We start from the raw sequence: 17,636 nt of genomic DNA, 5'->3' as shown, positions 1-17,636 counted from the left end.
GCATACATGTTTATTAGACAAATCTACGGCTACAAACTAAAAAATCCTGCCAGATATTAATCCGTAACTTATACCTTTTTCGAACTTGGTAATTCAGCTTTCCAGCCAGACAGGCTTTGTGAGCTTCTTTTATCCAGGGGTCCCACGCCATAGATGCACCCACGAAAATGCCCAGAATGAGAATATGTGAGACATGACTTTTTGGATGTGACATGGAACAAGGCTGTTAACGCCGATGTTTTATCTGAATTTCCTTTCGCTATATTTTTTTATACCAATAAGACAATGTAATAAGACTTTTGTAGCACTGACAAAAAATTTACGTATACACTAAAATGCAAGTGCAATTGTTAAACTGCTCAGTCAGTCCGATTAAGTGGTTAAGATAATTAAAATAAAGTAACAAATAAAAGGTCAAATAATGAATACTATGGGTCCATTGTAAAAATTAGGCCCATGATTAACGTTCTACGTTACTGCATGTACCTTAGGATGTGATACATGCATTGTACGCCAATGTGTACATATATTTAGACCACAAGTTTTCAAGTTGGGTCCACAAATATTCGAATCCTGTGTGCAAGTGGTGCTACAACTGGTTAGAGTCAGAAAATTTCAACCGGTATAATTATTGGGAACAATGAAGTGCAAGGCGCACGTATGCAAAATGAAGTCATAAATTAAGTAAATGTGCACAATAGTATATTATGTTATTAGAGGTTATACTCTATAAAAGTGCAAAAAAAATAATATAAATAGTGTGGTTTTGAATGGAATGATCTGATGGCATTTTTTTAAATGAACTCTTTTTTTTATTTCTCAAGCTTTCAGATTCTAACTGCTTCCTTTTTTATTAAGATAGATGAGAAAATATAAATTTCAATATATGCTATGTGTTATGTGTTACACATCTAAATAGCCCTTGAATTTCTTTTAGACACATTTCAGCCTCTAATTTTATTCAATTGTTGATAAGAAATTAACCGATGCTTTAAATTTTTGAGGTCCTGTCCGTCGTATGCATAATTTTTAGCCTGAGATGTCTTAGTTCGTTGTGACTTATAGAACTGTCATTCTGTATGTATTACGATATATAAAGGGGTAAAATTCATCCGATTGTAATTCACCTGATTATGATATACAGTATAATTTAGATGCTTGACGAATCAAGTTGACTATGCTAACAATTAGTTGATTGGGTGCACGAAGTTTTACAAATTACAGTAGATAAGCATAAGTGCTTCATTCATGGAATGATCTATATCCTCTTTATTTTTATACGTATGTACTGTCAACTGTGCAGCAGATTAAATTAATACAAGCATATCAACATTTCCAAAACAGTCTTGCAATAATAATCTTGCACAGTTCTTTTTGTACTTATGTATGTAACACCGGAAAATGTCTTGTCTTGCATTTTCATGTAAAATTTTATAGTCTGAGCTGAGGGGGTGACAGAATTATTACGAAGATGAGATATGATGGGGACAGAAGACACTCCGCATACGAATCTGTGGACCATCAGCAGTTATTTGTTGAGCTAAAGAGCGTCCATATCCCATGTAATCCTTATACACGTAGCGAGTAACCTGAGCCCGACACCTCCCACATCGTTTGGCTCGATAGAGATATTCCGTTAGAGACAGTGGCATCACACCTTGTGGCCAGTTGCCAAAACTCCATTCCTGCCTAGGTATTAAAATAAACAGATTAGGAGGGTCAATTTACATCCGACACTATTGCATAATTTTTGCGTTTTTCCTATATAGTATATATCCCCTCACCGGTTTGGCACATCGGCTAGCACCACGGCTGCACATAATTCCATAAGACTTGGAACGTTGTCATTCGTCGAACCCCAACCAGTTGAAATGACGTTGGCTGGTGGAGAAATGACCATCTTTGGATTATTCGAGAGATCAACTTTCTCCAGTGAAACAATCCCACTGCTCATGGGATCTGGAGCAAATTGAAGCTGATTGTCATTTGCCAGCAGAGTTCTAGCGAGGAACGTAAATTATATGAACTATTACCTAGAATACAATTTTTGACAGTCTAGCATGTATAAAGATAGCCATCATAATACCTCAACCCCCGGAGTAGATGAATGTTGAATGGCAGGACGAGCAAACTGTTGTGGGAAACATCTAGCATCCGAAGCTGATTTAAAAATACGAATGAGTCTGGCAACATCTTGAGCTGTACGAAAAGAACAAGCAAAGCAAGTATGAAAAGTGTTGAGTTTCATCATTAATTGCAAAGATATTCTTCTCTATAGTTTGGTTAAAAATAACAATCAAATAACTACGATATTATGGGAGAGATCCAGGATCGTTAACTTGCTCCAAGAAAAACGAAGTCGAGGGTCCAACGTCGAAATTTGGTTGTGCGATAGTTTGAGAGAATCCAGAGTAGAATTGAGCTGTCGAAGCTAGATAAAGTAAAACGACAAAAATATTGTGACGATTAATAGTAAACGAGGGAGTGACTCTGTCTGAATGAAAATCTTACCGGATCCACATTTGTTAAACTATTATTAGCAAGGTCGAGATGACGGAGATGTTGGAGGGCCAAGAGTCGCGAGTCCAATTTTTTCATGGATATATTATTAATGGAGAGATTGGTTGTAAATTCAGAAAAACCTTGAAGATATTTTATTTTGGAATCGATCTTGTAAACAAACTTAATCCCCTTCGTGGACAATGCCTTCTTTAGAGTAGCCTTCTTCTCTTTGCTTGGAGGACTAGGAGATCGAACTCTCTTAACAGCCGGGTTTACACTCAATGTCGACCTTCTTTGATCTGCGGCCTCTTTCTGCTCAGGAGTGAGAGATTGGAAATTGAGAATAGATTGTCGGAGTGGACCAGCTACCCTGCCGCTGGTGTCACTGGTGACCGAGCTGGGAGGAGACATGGATTTCTTTGTATTCGAGTATTTGTCGAGTATTTTTTTTGGAATGATACTCAGTCCTCTACACCTTTCGACTCCAACTCCAGTGGGAGTTGAAATAGTTGCACTCTTCCTTCCGACCTTGTCTGACTGTGGTGACATATTGTTTTGACACCGGGACAATGGTATTGAGATCTCTGAGGAACGTGGACGTGATGATCCACATGCTGTCTGGTCATTTTTGTCTTTTGTTGATAATGATGTGTTGTTTGCAGATGTGCTGTTGGTTTGTTGTGATTTAGCCAAATTAATAGCACTTAAGAGGCTCTGTAATTCCTGTGGTTTTCCGTCCTTAACCAGTATACTCATCTGATTTGTCTCAATAGTGATCATCCCTTGTTCCAAAAGAGTTGACCGGATGTTTCGAATAGAGTCAACCTATATACATATATACAATTTTGATTGTGAATTGATATCAGTGTAGTAATTATAATATAATGAGTTATCCAGTGTGGTCACTCACGTCGAACTTTGGGCAGAGGGTGTCTTTGCGGGTGGAGACTTGGAGGAAGGAGGCCCGTCCTTGGGACCGATTGCGGAATTTGAGCATGGCCTGCAAGGGTTTGGGCGTGAGGCGACCGTTGAGACCCGCAGACTCGGCCACATGATTCACCAACTGCACCGTCGCCACCACAATCTGCTCAACGGGGCGTGGAGGCTGTGCATCCCCTTCCTCCATTACACCGCTGCAACAAGAACGTCCTTGCAAATCTGAACGAGAATTAATGAGAAGAAGTTCAAACACGCTCGATAAGATAAATACGACTATTTTACCGAAAAAAATTGGTTCCAGCTAAACACTTTGCCACCCACTACCGGCCCATAACCCACCCAAACGTAATACATAAAATTAAACAAGGCACTAGCTTGATAAGCTTGTTTTCTATCAAAACTGCAAACTGCATGTGATTGATGAAAGAACAAAGTCAGTTTAGCTCCCGGTGGAAATCTGAAAACTGAAGGAGCGCAATCGTGTCTCAAAAATCTCAAACGTACTTCCCGACATTGTGCCTCTTTTCATGCAAAACCCAATAGTGCTTTCAGGTAATGTCTAAATTACTTTTGTTTGCCTATCAAATTTGTTGACATGCATGAAAGGTTAAGAATAGTTGAAAGAAAAATAGCCAAGTGTATTTGAAGAGGGGTGAGGAAACCATTCTGGAAACTCTCGAGAAGAAAAATGCTTTGCAGGTCATAGAATTGCCAATTATGTCAATTATTGCCATATATAAACTATCATAAACAATCTCAAAGGCTCGCTTTGCATCATCATGTATACAAAGATATATTTATTTATGTATATCAAAGTTCAATCACTGGTTTACATGCAATATATTAAGATACATGTATCAATTCCTATAATAATTTATAGTTAGTTGCCAATTTGTATTATATTTTCTAAGAACTGAAGCTGCTCTGCAAATATTCTGCAAATTATCGAATTGCTTGTGCCATGTGTAAAGGATTGATCATCAACTCTAAAGCACAATCCTTTAAGTTTGCCCCACGAAGATCTACAGAAATTAAGATCGTTACATTTCAATATAGCAGCATGATTTCTTGTTTTGAATATTTGTGATCAGTAGTGATGTCTTACTTGCTTCGTGCAAATCGCTGCCAGTCAAATCAGAATTGGCTAGATCGGCCCCTAATTTCGTTTTAATAGAAATTACTCAACATAAGCTTTAGAAGTTATAGATAAACCCATACAAAAAACGTGGGTTTTTACCTGCCAGAATTGCTCCTCTGAAAAAATTGTTTTAAATTATTTTATTTTCAAGTTGACGTATCCAAAATAATTAATATTAATCACCTGAGAATCGTCGACTTTAAATTGGCACCTTTGAGATTGGCAACACGCAAATTTGCTCCCGTCAAGTCAGAATCTTCTAATATTGCGTTACGTAAGTTTACCCCTTCCATGTTTGCATTACGGCCCGATGGGTCCTAAAAAGAGCATATACGATAGAACATCAAACGCATAAGGCTTATCAGCAGGTTTCGTAGAGTGGCGTTTAAAGGTAACCTGGAAATTGCAGTTGACACAGTGAGCACCCTCCATTATGGCACACGCCATCCGAACTCTTGAAAATTTATTTAATAAAACCATCAATAATTGAGCGAGCCTTAAAACATTGGTTCAAACATACCCACTAAGAATGGCACAATCCATAGTCACTCCTGTCAAATCAGCCCTTTCAAAATTGCAACACGATAAGTTGCAGTACGAGAGCTTTGCATGACGAAGTTTGGCATATCTAGATACATACACAAAGTAATCATTTTCTTATGAATTGTGTGAATTTCCAAAGTTTTAGTGTCAAATGGATTTGTCATTGTATACTTAAAGTTTATATTTCGAAGATCTAGATATGATAGGTCGGCACCTACAAATTTAATAGAAATTATTCCAATATATAAGCATTCAAAATTGTAGTTCTATTTGTAAATAAATAAATAAAATCCAAATTACCCGTCATGTTAACCCCTTGAAAACGTAAATTCGACTCGTTGGATGTAGTTATCACTGCAGGGATACACAAATGCATACAATGAAACATCATCATCAAAATGATCATTTCAGGAAGAGCGTGGTTTTGTAAAGCCACGTTTCACCGGTATTCGCGAGGGCAATTTTACAAGACCTACTATTCACCGAACATTGCTCTTCTTCCGATGGTACGTTTTCAATTAATGCCTCATCTTGATAAATGATTTGGAACGTCAACCAATAATGACTTTTTTTCCTACTCAAGAAAGCAAACTAGTTCCACCTCCGAAAATATTGGTGGCTTAATTGTAGATGTGCAATTTGGTTTGAAAAAAAACTAATTTGATTCTCTATTTTTTGTAACCCATCCATAGTATTAGAATAAAGTAATTTTGTCTTGTATCCTGCCAATCTTATGAATTCTCACATGCTGGTTACAGTGTCGGAAGACCACACCATTAAAGTGACTGAAGCGTAGTCATTTATTAAGGTCGCATTATCACTGACATTTCAATAAATACAATTTAAATTAAAAATTACCTGCGTTAATAACGTCTCTACGAGTGAGTGGTATTTCATCCTTAGATATTGCCATTTGCTCCAGAAGTGGAACGCAGGATTGAAGGTCAAAGAATTGAGCTTCTTCAAGAACGCCTACATGTATTTACAAGAAGAAAAATAGTGCATGCATCAGTACAAGTTGAAAACGAACACACATTTATGCACCATACAAAAGCCCCTGCACTATATGCATTTTAATTCAAACCCACCATCATTTACCTTGAATGTTCAAGTCTGGATCAATAATAAGCCTACCCGTTCTCAAGTAATTGATCAATGGCGAAAAATATTTGGCTTCCCGATCTATCAAGTATGCTCCACTGGGGTCGAAACAACTCGGCTGGATTTGGGAGTCAGGGTCAAACATTCTCGAAAAAAATGAATCTGGTTCACGGTTCAGCAAGGTTGTTTTTGACACTTGGAAAACTTGGCCCCCGACGTTCAGGCGCACCCATTCTGAAGAAATTTGGTTTTCGAAAGATCCAAAATTGCGAGAAATGACGGGTAGAAATCGATCCCCTTCCTTCGATACGTATAGGATCTCATCATCTCTGCACACACATTTGTAACGGAATGTTATGGATAAGCACAAACAGTTTCATGATTCACATTCACCTGTATATGTACGCACATATTGACATCGTCGACACTCACCTAATTACGTCCACATTATAAATGCGCCCTCCTTTGGATGTGTACACAACAGACAACTGGGTGTTGTCAAAAGCTGCTCGAATGCTAGCAATAAATTCTGAGAATGTTGCAGAGATCGGAAGGACTTTGCCATTGGTGGAGCTGCCATTTTCAAACACAGTTGCACGTAACATAATGATATCTTTGACCTTTTTAATTAGTTGGTGCGGCTTGAGAGTCGGTAGAAGTGAGAAAGTGGAGTAAATACTGTACTGATTTTATGTGATGCATCAACATTTATAAAATTATTGAGATTGGGCTAGAGTGAAGCAGCAGCAGTATTCAACTTGGCCAACAGATATGTAAAGTTTTCTTCATCAGTGCGAAATGATAATGGCGACTGAAAAGGGTCAAAAGAGACGGATTCTTGAACTGGAATGGAAAGATGAGATTTGAAGATGTTGGTCCTGAAATGTAAACAAGTTGGATGATAAGTTAATTTCATGTGTATCATAATATTATTAAGTCTATGTGGATCGTTAAAAAATTAAAAATCTTTCTTGAGGTAGACGTGCATTTCGGGTTAGAAGTATGCAATTATGCAGTGATATTATGCAACTGATCAGAGAAAATGTATGTACTTGCATGCATATGTAAAGAGAAGATTTAAAGTAGATTGGAAATATTTTTAACCTGATTTATTGCTTCAAAGTGAAAATACTTTGAATTAATCATACAATTAATCGAATTGTGAAGAGAATCAAATATGTTTCAACAAATGTAATCCAATCATATATGACTTTTAAACTTTTAAACGTATTTATCTAAACATCTTCTTGAATGCATAAAAAGTAGTTCAATGTAAATGCTGATGTAAATACAGATGTTTGAGAGGATATATCATATCCTAAACTAATGACTCAGTAAAAATATAGTACCTTCGTCAATATTACAATTACGTAATCAATAGTCCAATAACAAAACTATGTAATAATATAGTTAAATTTAAGGCAAGGTTGCAATCAGTTATTTCTGGATACCGACGGAATGAAGTAGTCTTATATAGTATAGATTAATTAATAAATAATCAATAAATATTAGCAACTGCATAGCTCCTTATAAATAGTTTTATAGGTGTTCATGTCCTTTGTTCTGTCAAGGGTTGGTCATCACGTTCATCACCTTCACTTTCCGTGTCATCACTTTCCTCAGAGTCCGTGTTGTACAGCCCGTTGGTGTAAATAGACATTATTGTTTCCTTAAAGTGATTCTTATCCACGACCTCGTCACCAACCAGATGCTCCAATTCCTTTTCAGCGTAGTCATCTCCATTTTCATCCTCCCCATCTTCAGATCCTTCTTCTTCCGTTTCATTGTCGCTCAACGAGGTCTCTTCATTATTCTCTTGCATTATTATTTTGTCAATTTCCTCCTCAATTTTAGGTTTCCTGTTCTCCTTGAGAGTGTGAGGAGGATCCTTGGGTGGCATGGGCAGGGCATGGAGTGGACAGCCGTATTTTTCCAATTCCGTGAGTACCGGTGTTTGACAAATATCGTCCGGATCAGGGCCGTATTTGAAGAGACAAGGCTTAAACAATTTTTGATTTGGGTCTTGAACGATATGTGTCACACAGAAACGTGACAAGGGCATCGCGGTTTGAGTGCACCTGACGAGACCAGCATGGCCTCCGGAACCAGCAGAGCAGGCAAACGTGGGATATCTTGGCCTGGAATTGATTATGGCTTCTTCCTTTGACTCATGCCTAGCCCTCATGTCCGGGTCTGCTTCAAAAATGCGTTGACGTTTCTTCAATATCTGGCGACGAAGCAGAGCACGAGGACCTCTGTCAACGCGGTGGTTCATAATAGCCTTTGTCTCATTATTGATTTTAATTTCATCCTTAATGAAATTTTGAAATGCTGCTCGGGATTTGATGTTCATTGGTCCTTGCAAATTAGAGGTTGAGATAAATTTGGGATCTGTTGTAAAGTTAATATTTTGTTTTTTCAGTTCAAGTTTCTGACGGTTGTATTGACGCCACCCGTGTTTGAATTTGAGCTTATCAATTTCCATTAATCGGAGTAAGATTTGTTTCTTCTGCAAGAGCTTTTGTTGGTAAATTTTAGCGATTTCATCTACAGTAAAATAGCCGGCATTTCGAAGGCAGTCGTAATTAATTGCAGATGGGTCGTCCATGAGATGTTCTCCAAATTGCAAATCATCCACATCCGTATTATCATCATCTTCTTGTTGAGCAGTGGTCAATATTTTGCTGGCATCAATGTCTTCGTCATCAGAATCACTTCCAGAGGAATCATTCAAAGTTTCGTAATTATCCTCTACAAGTTCCTTTTCCACTCTGAAATGTTCATACTCATCACTACTCGTCTCCATAATCGCCCCCTTGGTTCTCGCGACATTATTACTGAGCTGTGTTAATAGAATGTCATCATTCTCGAGTTTGATCCTTGCCTTTTCCTGTTTGTGCTGCTTCTTCTTAGCATTGGCCACAATGGTTGCGTGCATCTCACAAAAAATTTGAATCGAACGTAAGTTTGATCTAGGAATATACCGTAAACACATCCCATCCTCTTTGACATAGTTACACCTCTCAAAATGAAGAGTGGCCCCTTCATCCACGTGCGAAATGCAGAAACGCGAGTTCGGGGCCCTGGGATGAGGGCAGTGATTAATAGCGAAGGAGCAGTGGTTGTTGTCAAAAGGGGGATATAGTGAAGAATGGTGTTGCCTAGAGTAGCGGACTTTATTGGGCTGACTTTGTTGATGTGATGACGAGAGTAACTTTGAACTGCTTGAGTATGAAGGAGTGTGTGAGGTACCATTTGAAGAAATGTCGGGTGACGATGTAAATAGATTACGTTTGAATCCATGTTCTTGGGCTGATTGTGGCAGTAGTGGTGGAGGAGTCGAGACCACAGAGTGAGGATGATATGAGATTGATGACGATGACGACGAGCTGGAAGCGTTGATAGATGGTAATGATTGTATCATGCATTTATCGGAAGTAACAGTACAAGTTAAAGATGCATTTCCTTTCTGTAAGAAAAAATAATTACCCTTCTTTAACCGAACAAAACCAAATTTTACTAGAACTATTTGAATAATTTACAGCTTAATACCTTTGTACATACCAACGATTTCAAATCTTTTCCATCATCATCAGTTACAGCACGACCTTGTGCAGAACTTGTCATCTTTGATCCTTGTCCATACTCGTACTCGTACCTGCCATCTCGTAGCCTCTTCATATTGGCATCCACTCGCTTGGAATAGTCATCATGAATTCTGTCCGCATTCCAATGCCTGATCTCACTTTCAAATAGCTCAGGTTTTACTTCCACTTTGAAACATGGTTCTTCACGGAAAATATCCAATGGTTTCCTGTCATGTCGCAGCTCCTTCCCATCCCTTAGCCGTGTAACCGGTTCTTCATTGATGATCGTAGAATCAGCAGTGACCTCCATTTGGTGAGGTGGTGGAAAAGTTAAAGGGTAAGTTTGGGTTTCAGTCTTTTTAGGATTAGTGGAAGGTGTTTTATTTTTTATTATAGCTGCATCCTTATTACTCAAATCAATCAATCTTGAATCAAAGGGAACACTTTTGCCATTTCTAAGTTTTTGAGTTTTCAGTTCTTGTAATGAATCGGATTGACTTTTCAAAACTTTGTCGGCAACTTCCTCCTTTGACAATATCACTCCAGGAAGTGCGGCTCTAACTCGCAATCTCTGCTCTGCGGAAGAGAATTTTACTGGAATCATATAAGCATCCACAATTTTTCTTCTTTGATTAACCAAGTCGGATTGATTTTCTGGATTCTTCAGCATTGAGGTCGTTCTACTCATGTGCTTCTGATCCTCCTTAAACGCATTGAGTTCAGATCTGATTAGCTCAATATACAGTTTTATAGTTTCAATTTCGTCCTCCCGTAGATCAAAATCATCATCCGGAGTCAACAGTTCTTTGAGCACTTCCAGCTCCTCCGTTCGAATTCGAGGAAGCCGAGGAAAGGGAGTTTGTCGCATGAAGCTGGAACCCGCAGGAAATAGGGGGTTGAATGATGGTGAGTGCACATTACGATCTTCACCTCCAGCTGCATCTAGATTCGTTTTCGCTTCCATCAGTACCTTCAGTTCCTTAATTGTTCCCTTGTTTCTGATTAAATTTTTTGCATGGTGTACATAAGGATGTTCAATATTTTCTTCGTTTTCATCTTCTTCATCATCAGACGAAGTAGGGAATTCGGATGCCACTTTGCCCAATTTCGCAACAGCTTCGGCACAAATTTGGGGAATTGTTACTCCTTCCATTTTCATTTGATTGGGACTAATATTTTTGACCAGATCTTGGAGCATTCCTATCCCCCGGGAGAGTGTGAGTGCATCCAATTCACAAGATATATCTTGGAGCATATCTGGATTGCTCAAACAACGGGGTGCAATGTTATTTTTGGGACTGTTTGCTTGTTGGGTGTTGGCAGAATCGGATTTCTTTGTGACGAAGGATGACTTCCTCAGAAGTTTTTTGGGTGATAGAGATGACTTTTTCTTTCTAAGGATTGGTTGAGGTAATGTAAACAAAGGAACCTTGCTGAATTTTCTCAGTCTTTCATTCAAGACACTATATTTCACTAATTTGCTTTGCAATTCAGGAAGTACTCGGATTGTCTCGTGAGTAAATATTGATCGTCGCTTTGTAGCAGGAGGATAAGCGACAGAAGAACATGATGAAACTGTGGCTGGCTTTGGTAATGCAAAGCTCATAGCACACCTTGGGGATTTAATAAGGAAAGGCGAGGATGATGATGAAGCTGAGAAGGATGGTGATGACGACGGACCAGCAGTAGACGAGTTAAGTGGCGAACAAATTTCCGTATTGGGAGAGGAAGATTGTTTTACCTCTTCTGCAGGGAACTTAAGGACTTTAGGTAACCGTTTCTTTGAAAGTTTTTTTGCAGAACTTGCGATAGAGGTGGAGGTCTTCTCAGATTTCAGACTCAATATACGTTTCAATTTTCGATCAACTTTTGGACGTTTTTCAGGTTTCGGCAATTTTGATTTTTTCGTTCTTGTGGAGGATGACGACTTTTCCTTCATGTTGAAACCCGAATTTGTTTTCTTTTTGTATTTTCTTGGTCTTGACTTGGTTTTTGATTTTTCAGGGCTGCCTGTACCACCCTCGTCTTCATTATTACACAGATTTTCTTTCTTTGGGGAAGGAAATGATTCGCCCAATATGTTGGCAGTAAGTAGGGTTTCTGGACTTTTTACCTTTGGTGGTGATGAAGGTGGTGAGGAGTCACGAGATCCATTATTCGGAATTGGTGAATCACTCTCTGTTTTGTATTTTTTCTTTTTTTCTCTTAGAAATTCTTCCCTTGTGAGAATGTGAGGCTCCATTAGTTCCTTATCTGATTCATTAGACTCCGTTGAGAAACTTCGTACGACCAACTTTTCCTTGCGGGATCGATGACTCGATGATTTATGAGTACTCGTTGTGGCTTCTAGAAGTGAAGATAGTTGCTCTGTAGCAGCAGGGGAATTTGGCCGTGATATTTCTAACGCTTTTTGTTCTGACATGTTGTCTTCGTCCGGCCAGTCTTTTGAGAAAGATCTGGGTTCTTCCACTAGTTTTAAAGTCTGTTATGAAGGAAATGAAGACGTGGTTTCAGTTTGGTCTTTGTACTGATTACTAATTAATCAAGACCACCTACACCTATATCTACACACTTATTGCACTCAATCATATGTTGATTCATAAATGTGTATTCCGTCAGTCACGAGTCAGGTTTAAGTACTATGTGACTGCTGTCGTAGCTGTCATATAAACTACTTAAGTCACTTTATAAGTAACCCAAATCGAAGGCATAAACGATCTCTTTTACGCCTAATAAAAATAAAAAAAAACAGTTATGATCTATTGCCTTTCAAGATTTATCTACAATTTTCCGACCCAAAAGGACAAGCTCTTAAAGTGAAAGATCATAAACCAAATCGAACCAACGAACCGAAAAGTTGAAAATACAAAAAGAACTATGTCTACCTCAATTCATGACTACAAATTGTTCAAATTCATACTTTAAATTTTAACTCACTTGAGCTTCAGAAACGTGAGAATGGATCTACAATCTTCGTAAGACAAAGCAGTAGCACCAGATAATGAAATGACGCCTCGTTTCCTCTCTTCAAACTTGTTTCGAATGGTATCAAACAGAGTTTGTAATTCACTAATAGTTGCATCAATTTCTTCCCTGATAAAAGTTCAACATAAAAGCTTTACATCAACATGTGACATGCATACCGAACTGTGTCTTTCATTCAAGTTTTCAACTTACAAAATGAGTTTCCCGTTTTCGACCTGCTCCGTGAAAATGTCTGCAATGTTACTTGTCAATTTTTGTTGGTAGTCTGGTTCAATATCTGCTAAAACAGTGGAGGCCTCGTCTCTGAAAATAAAACTTCCTGATTTCACCACATAAAACCATAATCAAAACCAATCAAATCATCGCCAATGACTCAACGGGACTTACGTTTCGAGCACGTGTAACTTGCCTCTGCAAATTTTCAAGGTTTCGCAAATTTCTTCAAGTTTCACAAACTTTTCTGCAATAGTTGATGATTCGCAAACCAATTCGGCAAATTTCTTGACTAACTTTTCAATTCCTCCTTCTTTTACAAGAGACGAACCGCTGCTTCGCCGCTTACCGGCTCCACCAGCTGAACTCATTTACTTCCCAAATCAATCCAAATTTTCAAGTTGTGCTAGTAGTTTTGGAAGCAAATTAATTTTTTGAAATTCCAAAAATGCGTGCACGACACAGGCAGAGAAGTGGCTGGAAAATAGAATTTCAAGGTTCCCGTCTTCTGAAAAAGTGCGTGAGAGAGGAGTTCCTTTGCCCCGTGAACAGCAAGAAATCAGATTTGGGCGCTCTCTCCAGCAGCGAAAAAACACGACAGGAAGAAACCGGCTAATTATTTCATTTCTAATTCATAATTAATTGATTGGATAAAATAGTTTTAAAAAATTGTGTCAAGTTTTAAATTCGAATTCAAATAAAAAAAGTAAGTTTAACGAAACTCAAAATGCTTATAGACATATAGGCTTGTCTCTTCTCAATTCAACTCTACCCAAAGTAAAAAGAATGTTTACAGAGAGCAAGTGTAGAGATTACTACTAGTAATCTCTTGCACTCTTGTATTGTATTGTAGTCTACAATACAATTGCAATTGTCGTTGAATATTGATTATTTTTCATTTAATTGCTGTCTTGTCTTTGTATGAGTTTATACATAATATATGGTCCTGTTCTATGTTGTAGGAAGATTTACAATGGACAATGAGAAGGATAATAACCGAACTCGTCAGCTAGCTGATTCTTCGGCAACTGCATCCCCCTCAAATCCTGAGGGTTCGACCTCAAGTACGGCCAACACTCGAGATACGGATGCAGAAAATGTAGGAGATGATACTGAGAGTTTGGTTAGCAAAAATGATGACAGCACCAGCAGTAATAATGAGGATGAAAACAATATTATTACCCTGGATGACGACGATGATGAAAATGGTATCATGCAGAGCAATGCTAGAATCGATCCCGTTGGTGGGATCTTAACCGTGTCAGATGTGCTGATTGAACTGGACGATAACCTTAAATCCAAACTTGTTATCGACCTTATGCAGATATGTGAAGTTGATGAAGATACGGCCAAAAGTACGTTGGAAAGTTATCGATGGAGCATGCAGGTACAAAAGAGGACAAGTATTAAATGATTTGACAGGACAAAGACCAGCAAAAATGCGCTTTCAGGATAATCTATTCGATGATCTATTTGATCATTTATGTTTTATGAACATTTTTATGGTAGGATTCGATTGACTTTCTTCTCTATGCGAACAACTCAATGAGTAGTAACGAAGAAGAGGGAGGTGATAAAATGGCCATAGACACTGATGACGAAAAAGATAAACCTCAGACTTCGTCATTTCCTAATGAGGGTGCTTCTACCTCAGCTATTGCATCATCCTCGTCAGTCTTGCATCAATTATGCAGTCCTGGTGAAGATGGGAAAAAGGAGAAACTTGTTGAACGGTACGAGAAAGAAACGAACGTTCTCTCAAATATTAGGTCTTTTCAGTTCTTTTGGGATGTAAGTACTATGCTCATTTTGTATGTGTTTGATGGTTTTATTTAGTGAAATCCAAGTGGTCACAACGCCAGGAGGAAGCTTCTCTAATTGGGCCCCTGAAAAATTTTCTGTCCTAAGCTGGAACTTGGATGGTTTAGACGACAAGAATTTAGAAAAACGAACTGATTATGTAATTAACCTAGTGGAAAGGTAATTGTGATATTGCAAACGCTATATACTTCACAATAAACAAATTCCCGATTCTACATTTATCGTTGACTTTTTCTTGTCCGCTGTAGAGAAAAGCATGACGTTCTTTTCTTTCAAGAACTACTTCCGTACACCTTTGATTATATAGCTCGTCGTCTACTCCCTCAGTACAAACCTATTCCTGGTATTCTTATAAACTAAAAATAAAATTTTAACATTGAACGTTAAAAAAGGCTGTTCTAATAGAATACAAATACATGTGCTTGTAGGTACAGACGACTCATCTTGTCAATATTTGACAGCCACGTTCCTTAGAAAGAACTCTGTGTACTACGAGGATCATTATCTGCTTCCGTTTCCAAATTCCTGTAAGTAATTATGCGTAACAACCAATTTGTCAAATTATCAACTGAATTGTGGAGTAAAACAAAATTTATATAGTAATGGGCCGAACTCTTCTGGTCACAAAAGCCTTCATTGGCCGAGCAAAACTAGCATTGCTGAACACTCATTTGGAAAGCACTGCTGAGTATCAAAGTCAACGGAAAGTACAATTACAGACGTGCTTCGAAATGGCGTCTACCTTTGATAAAGAGTATAATGTAATATTTGGAGGGGATCTGAATCTCAGAGATCGAGAGGTAATACGTAGTATGCTTGATAGAAGAAATCTGATCATACATAACTAATAATGGGTAAACGTCATATTCAGGTGGACAACACGTTACCTAGCTCTATGGTTGACCTCTGGATACGTTGTGGCTCTCGTCCAACGTGTCAATATACTTGGGATCTAACCAGAAATACGAATAAACAGATGCCTTCTAAATTTCAGCCTCGATGTCGTTTCGATCGTTTCTATTTTCGAAATTCGGATCCTGAAACTCTTAATCCAGAGTAATAACTTATAACTTTTATGTATACTATTATAAATAATCTGCTAGCCACCATTTATAATTATTGATTGTCTAGATTCTTTGGTGTTACCGGAATAGAAAGAGTTCCAGGTTAGTGCAATGACACACGTCCTCGTCGATTCCCTTTGTACTCAGGTGTTCTAATTAAAAATTCTGAAACTAATTGTTCCAAAATCTAGGAACTCAGTCATTTCCGTCGGACCATTGGGCTATCATCACCTACCTTGGATTGACCAAAGAAGCTCGGAAACCTCCTCCACGAAAACGACGTGCTGAAATTGACGGTTTGCCTGATGATGATTGACGTAAAAATGTTACATTGGGATAGGAGTGTTTTAAAAATAAGTTCAAATATGCGTGACGGGATCTCTTGAAGTTGACCGTTTTAATGAAACTGGTGCAGCTTAATTTATAAATATATTGTAATTAATTTAATTTAAGTAATATCAAGTAATTTGTGCTGTGATACAGTGAGGAGTTTTGTTCGACTTGATTCGCGAAATCTGCGTACTGATCTTTCTTGAGATTTATTATCATTATTGTGTTAAAGAAGTACAAAATGCTATAAATCAGACTACGTTTACTGGTTCAGGTTTGCCATTAATTACTAGTTTTCCTTAATACATTGAATTTTGTGATACAAATAAGCTTCGAATTGTTCTTAAGCTCAAATAAAGTCCAACTGAATTATCGATATGTGAGTTTAACTCGAAGTCGAATTTGCTGTTTGTCCATTTAATTCATTCGAGCCCACAAGAAACATATTTACACAAAGTCAAATATAAAGTCAAGGGTTGAAAGTTGTTATGTATGTGTACTATGTACATATTGGGTTGAGATTTGGTACATCGGCCATGAAGCATATGACAGATTAGTAATCTATATATTATTAATATGATAACTCACAACATAAGTCATTTCATTTCTCATATAGGCAGTTGACAAACCTACTTTTTAATTTCCGTAAATTTTCCTGTCTTGCGTTGGGCTAAAATTTCCGGAGCCGACCTTGAAATCACTCAAACTGTCCTTTTGTATCAAGGGATAGGGAAAGTTATGGAAATTTTAAAAACGTAGGTCTCCTAAATGCCCAATTTGTTAACTTTCCTGTATTCTGTATGCAGAAAAAATATAAAACTTTTCGAGATATCATCATGAGTTTTCATGAACCTTACGCATAGCCATACGAGCACCTATTATATAGCATTACTCACCCACCAACACTTGCATATGCATGCTGATTACTTCATATGGATTTCATTCAATCATATCATACAATTGAAACATTAAGCATTGAATTAGCGACTGGGAGCCTGTTGAAAACTCTACAAGATCGTTGTGTCCGTCCGTCCGTCCGTAGGTTGCGCCGATAACTCGTGAACGAAAAGACATATAAACTTGAATCTTGCAACATAGACCATAAGCTTAAAGCACAGGGCAAGTTCGAGGATGGGTACTACACAGTCACAAGGTCATGATAAAAAAATTAAAATGTCATGTGAGAACTCAACTGCGGTGACCGTGCGTGGACGATGTTAAAGGCACAAAAATGTATTTAAAACACACTTTGGATGTGTCAATTTGAACAGATTTTAAACGGACAGCAGTAATATGACAATCGTTTGAACAACGTTTCACTCTTTGGTTACATGCGTTCTAACCGTTTATTATTTCATCAAAACGTATTTTTGCAATTGTTGTTGTAACAGTTAACCAAAGCGGTATACAGTA

The 17,636-nt window shown here is 37.9% G+C and overlaps 3 protein-coding genes across 6 annotated transcripts; 1 reads left to right on the top strand and 2 right to left on the bottom strand.

Moving 5' to 3' along the window:
* Positions 1-1,238: 1,238 nt before the first annotated feature.
* On the bottom strand, positions 1,239-3,894 carry LOC110860166 (leucine-rich repeat protein soc-2 homolog). Of its 2 annotated transcripts, none has more exons than XM_035846074.1 (7): positions 3,724-3,894; positions 3,413-3,635; positions 2,512-3,327; positions 2,309-2,431; positions 2,087-2,199; positions 1,785-2,000; positions 1,239-1,689 (listed from the first exon to the last, which is right to left on the bottom strand). In XM_035846074.1, exons 2-7 carry the CDS (start codon positions 3,626-3,628, stop codon positions 1,464-1,466), a joined length of 1,710 nt encoding a protein of 569 aa, XP_035701967.1. In that variant the 5' UTR covers positions 3,629-3,635; positions 3,724-3,894; the 3' UTR covers positions 1,239-1,463. The 2 variants fall into 2 exon arrangements, with proteins under 2 accessions (XP_035701967.1, XP_021964923.1); XM_022109231.2 differs by having other exon boundaries at positions 3,413-3,660; positions 3,724-3,893.
* Positions 3,895-4,197: 303 nt separating this feature from the next.
* Positions 4,198-13,098, bottom strand: LOC110842396 (BTB/POZ domain-containing protein KCTD9). Of its 3 annotated transcripts, XM_035849000.1 has the most exons (13): positions 12,988-13,098; positions 12,748-12,903; positions 6,656-7,101; positions 6,221-6,552; positions 5,981-6,094; positions 5,423-5,476; positions 5,294-5,336; positions 5,100-5,207; positions 4,976-5,033; positions 4,763-4,896; positions 4,679-4,695; positions 4,547-4,597; positions 4,198-4,463 (listed from the first exon to the last, which is right to left on the bottom strand). In XM_035849000.1, the coding sequence occupies exons 3-13, from the start codon at positions 6,826-6,828 to the stop codon at positions 4,384-4,386; spliced, it is 1,164 nt and encodes a 387-aa protein (XP_035704893.1). In that variant the 5' UTR covers positions 6,829-7,101; positions 12,748-12,903; positions 12,988-13,098; the 3' UTR covers positions 4,198-4,383. The 3 variants fall into 3 exon arrangements, with proteins under 3 accessions (XP_035704893.1, XP_035704882.1, XP_035704887.1); XM_035848989.1 differs by lacking the exons at positions 4,198-4,463; positions 4,547-4,597; positions 4,679-4,695; ... (6 more) ...; positions 6,221-6,552; positions 6,656-7,101 and adding exons at positions 7,318-9,692; positions 9,776-12,292; XM_035848994.1 differs by lacking the exons at positions 4,198-4,463; positions 4,547-4,597; positions 4,679-4,695; ... (6 more) ...; positions 6,221-6,552; positions 6,656-7,101 and adding exons at positions 7,318-9,692; positions 9,788-12,292.
* Positions 13,099-13,496: 398 nt separating this feature from the next.
* On the top strand, positions 13,497-16,618 carry LOC110842397 (tyrosyl-DNA phosphodiesterase 2). Its single transcript, XM_022088136.2, has 10 exons — positions 13,497-13,714; positions 13,971-14,395; positions 14,518-14,741; positions 14,845-14,988; positions 15,078-15,172; positions 15,258-15,356; positions 15,430-15,629; positions 15,701-15,885; positions 15,961-15,995; positions 16,085-16,618. The coding sequence occupies exons 2-10, from the start codon at positions 13,982-13,984 to the stop codon at positions 16,207-16,209; spliced, it is 1,521 nt and encodes a 506-aa protein (XP_021943828.1). The 5' UTR covers positions 13,497-13,714; positions 13,971-13,981; the 3' UTR covers positions 16,210-16,618.
* Positions 16,619-17,636: the final 1,018 nt, after the last annotated feature.

Source organism: Folsomia candida, unplaced genomic scaffold, assembly GCF_002217175.1.
Source record: "Folsomia candida strain VU population unplaced genomic scaffold, ASM221717v1 Fcan01_Sc001, whole genome shotgun sequence".
NCBI lineage: Eukaryota > Metazoa > Arthropoda > Collembola > Entomobryomorpha > Isotomidae > Folsomia > Folsomia candida.
The sequence above is the reverse complement of the archived record's forward strand: the minus strand, read 5'-3'. Positions and strand labels throughout refer to the sequence as shown.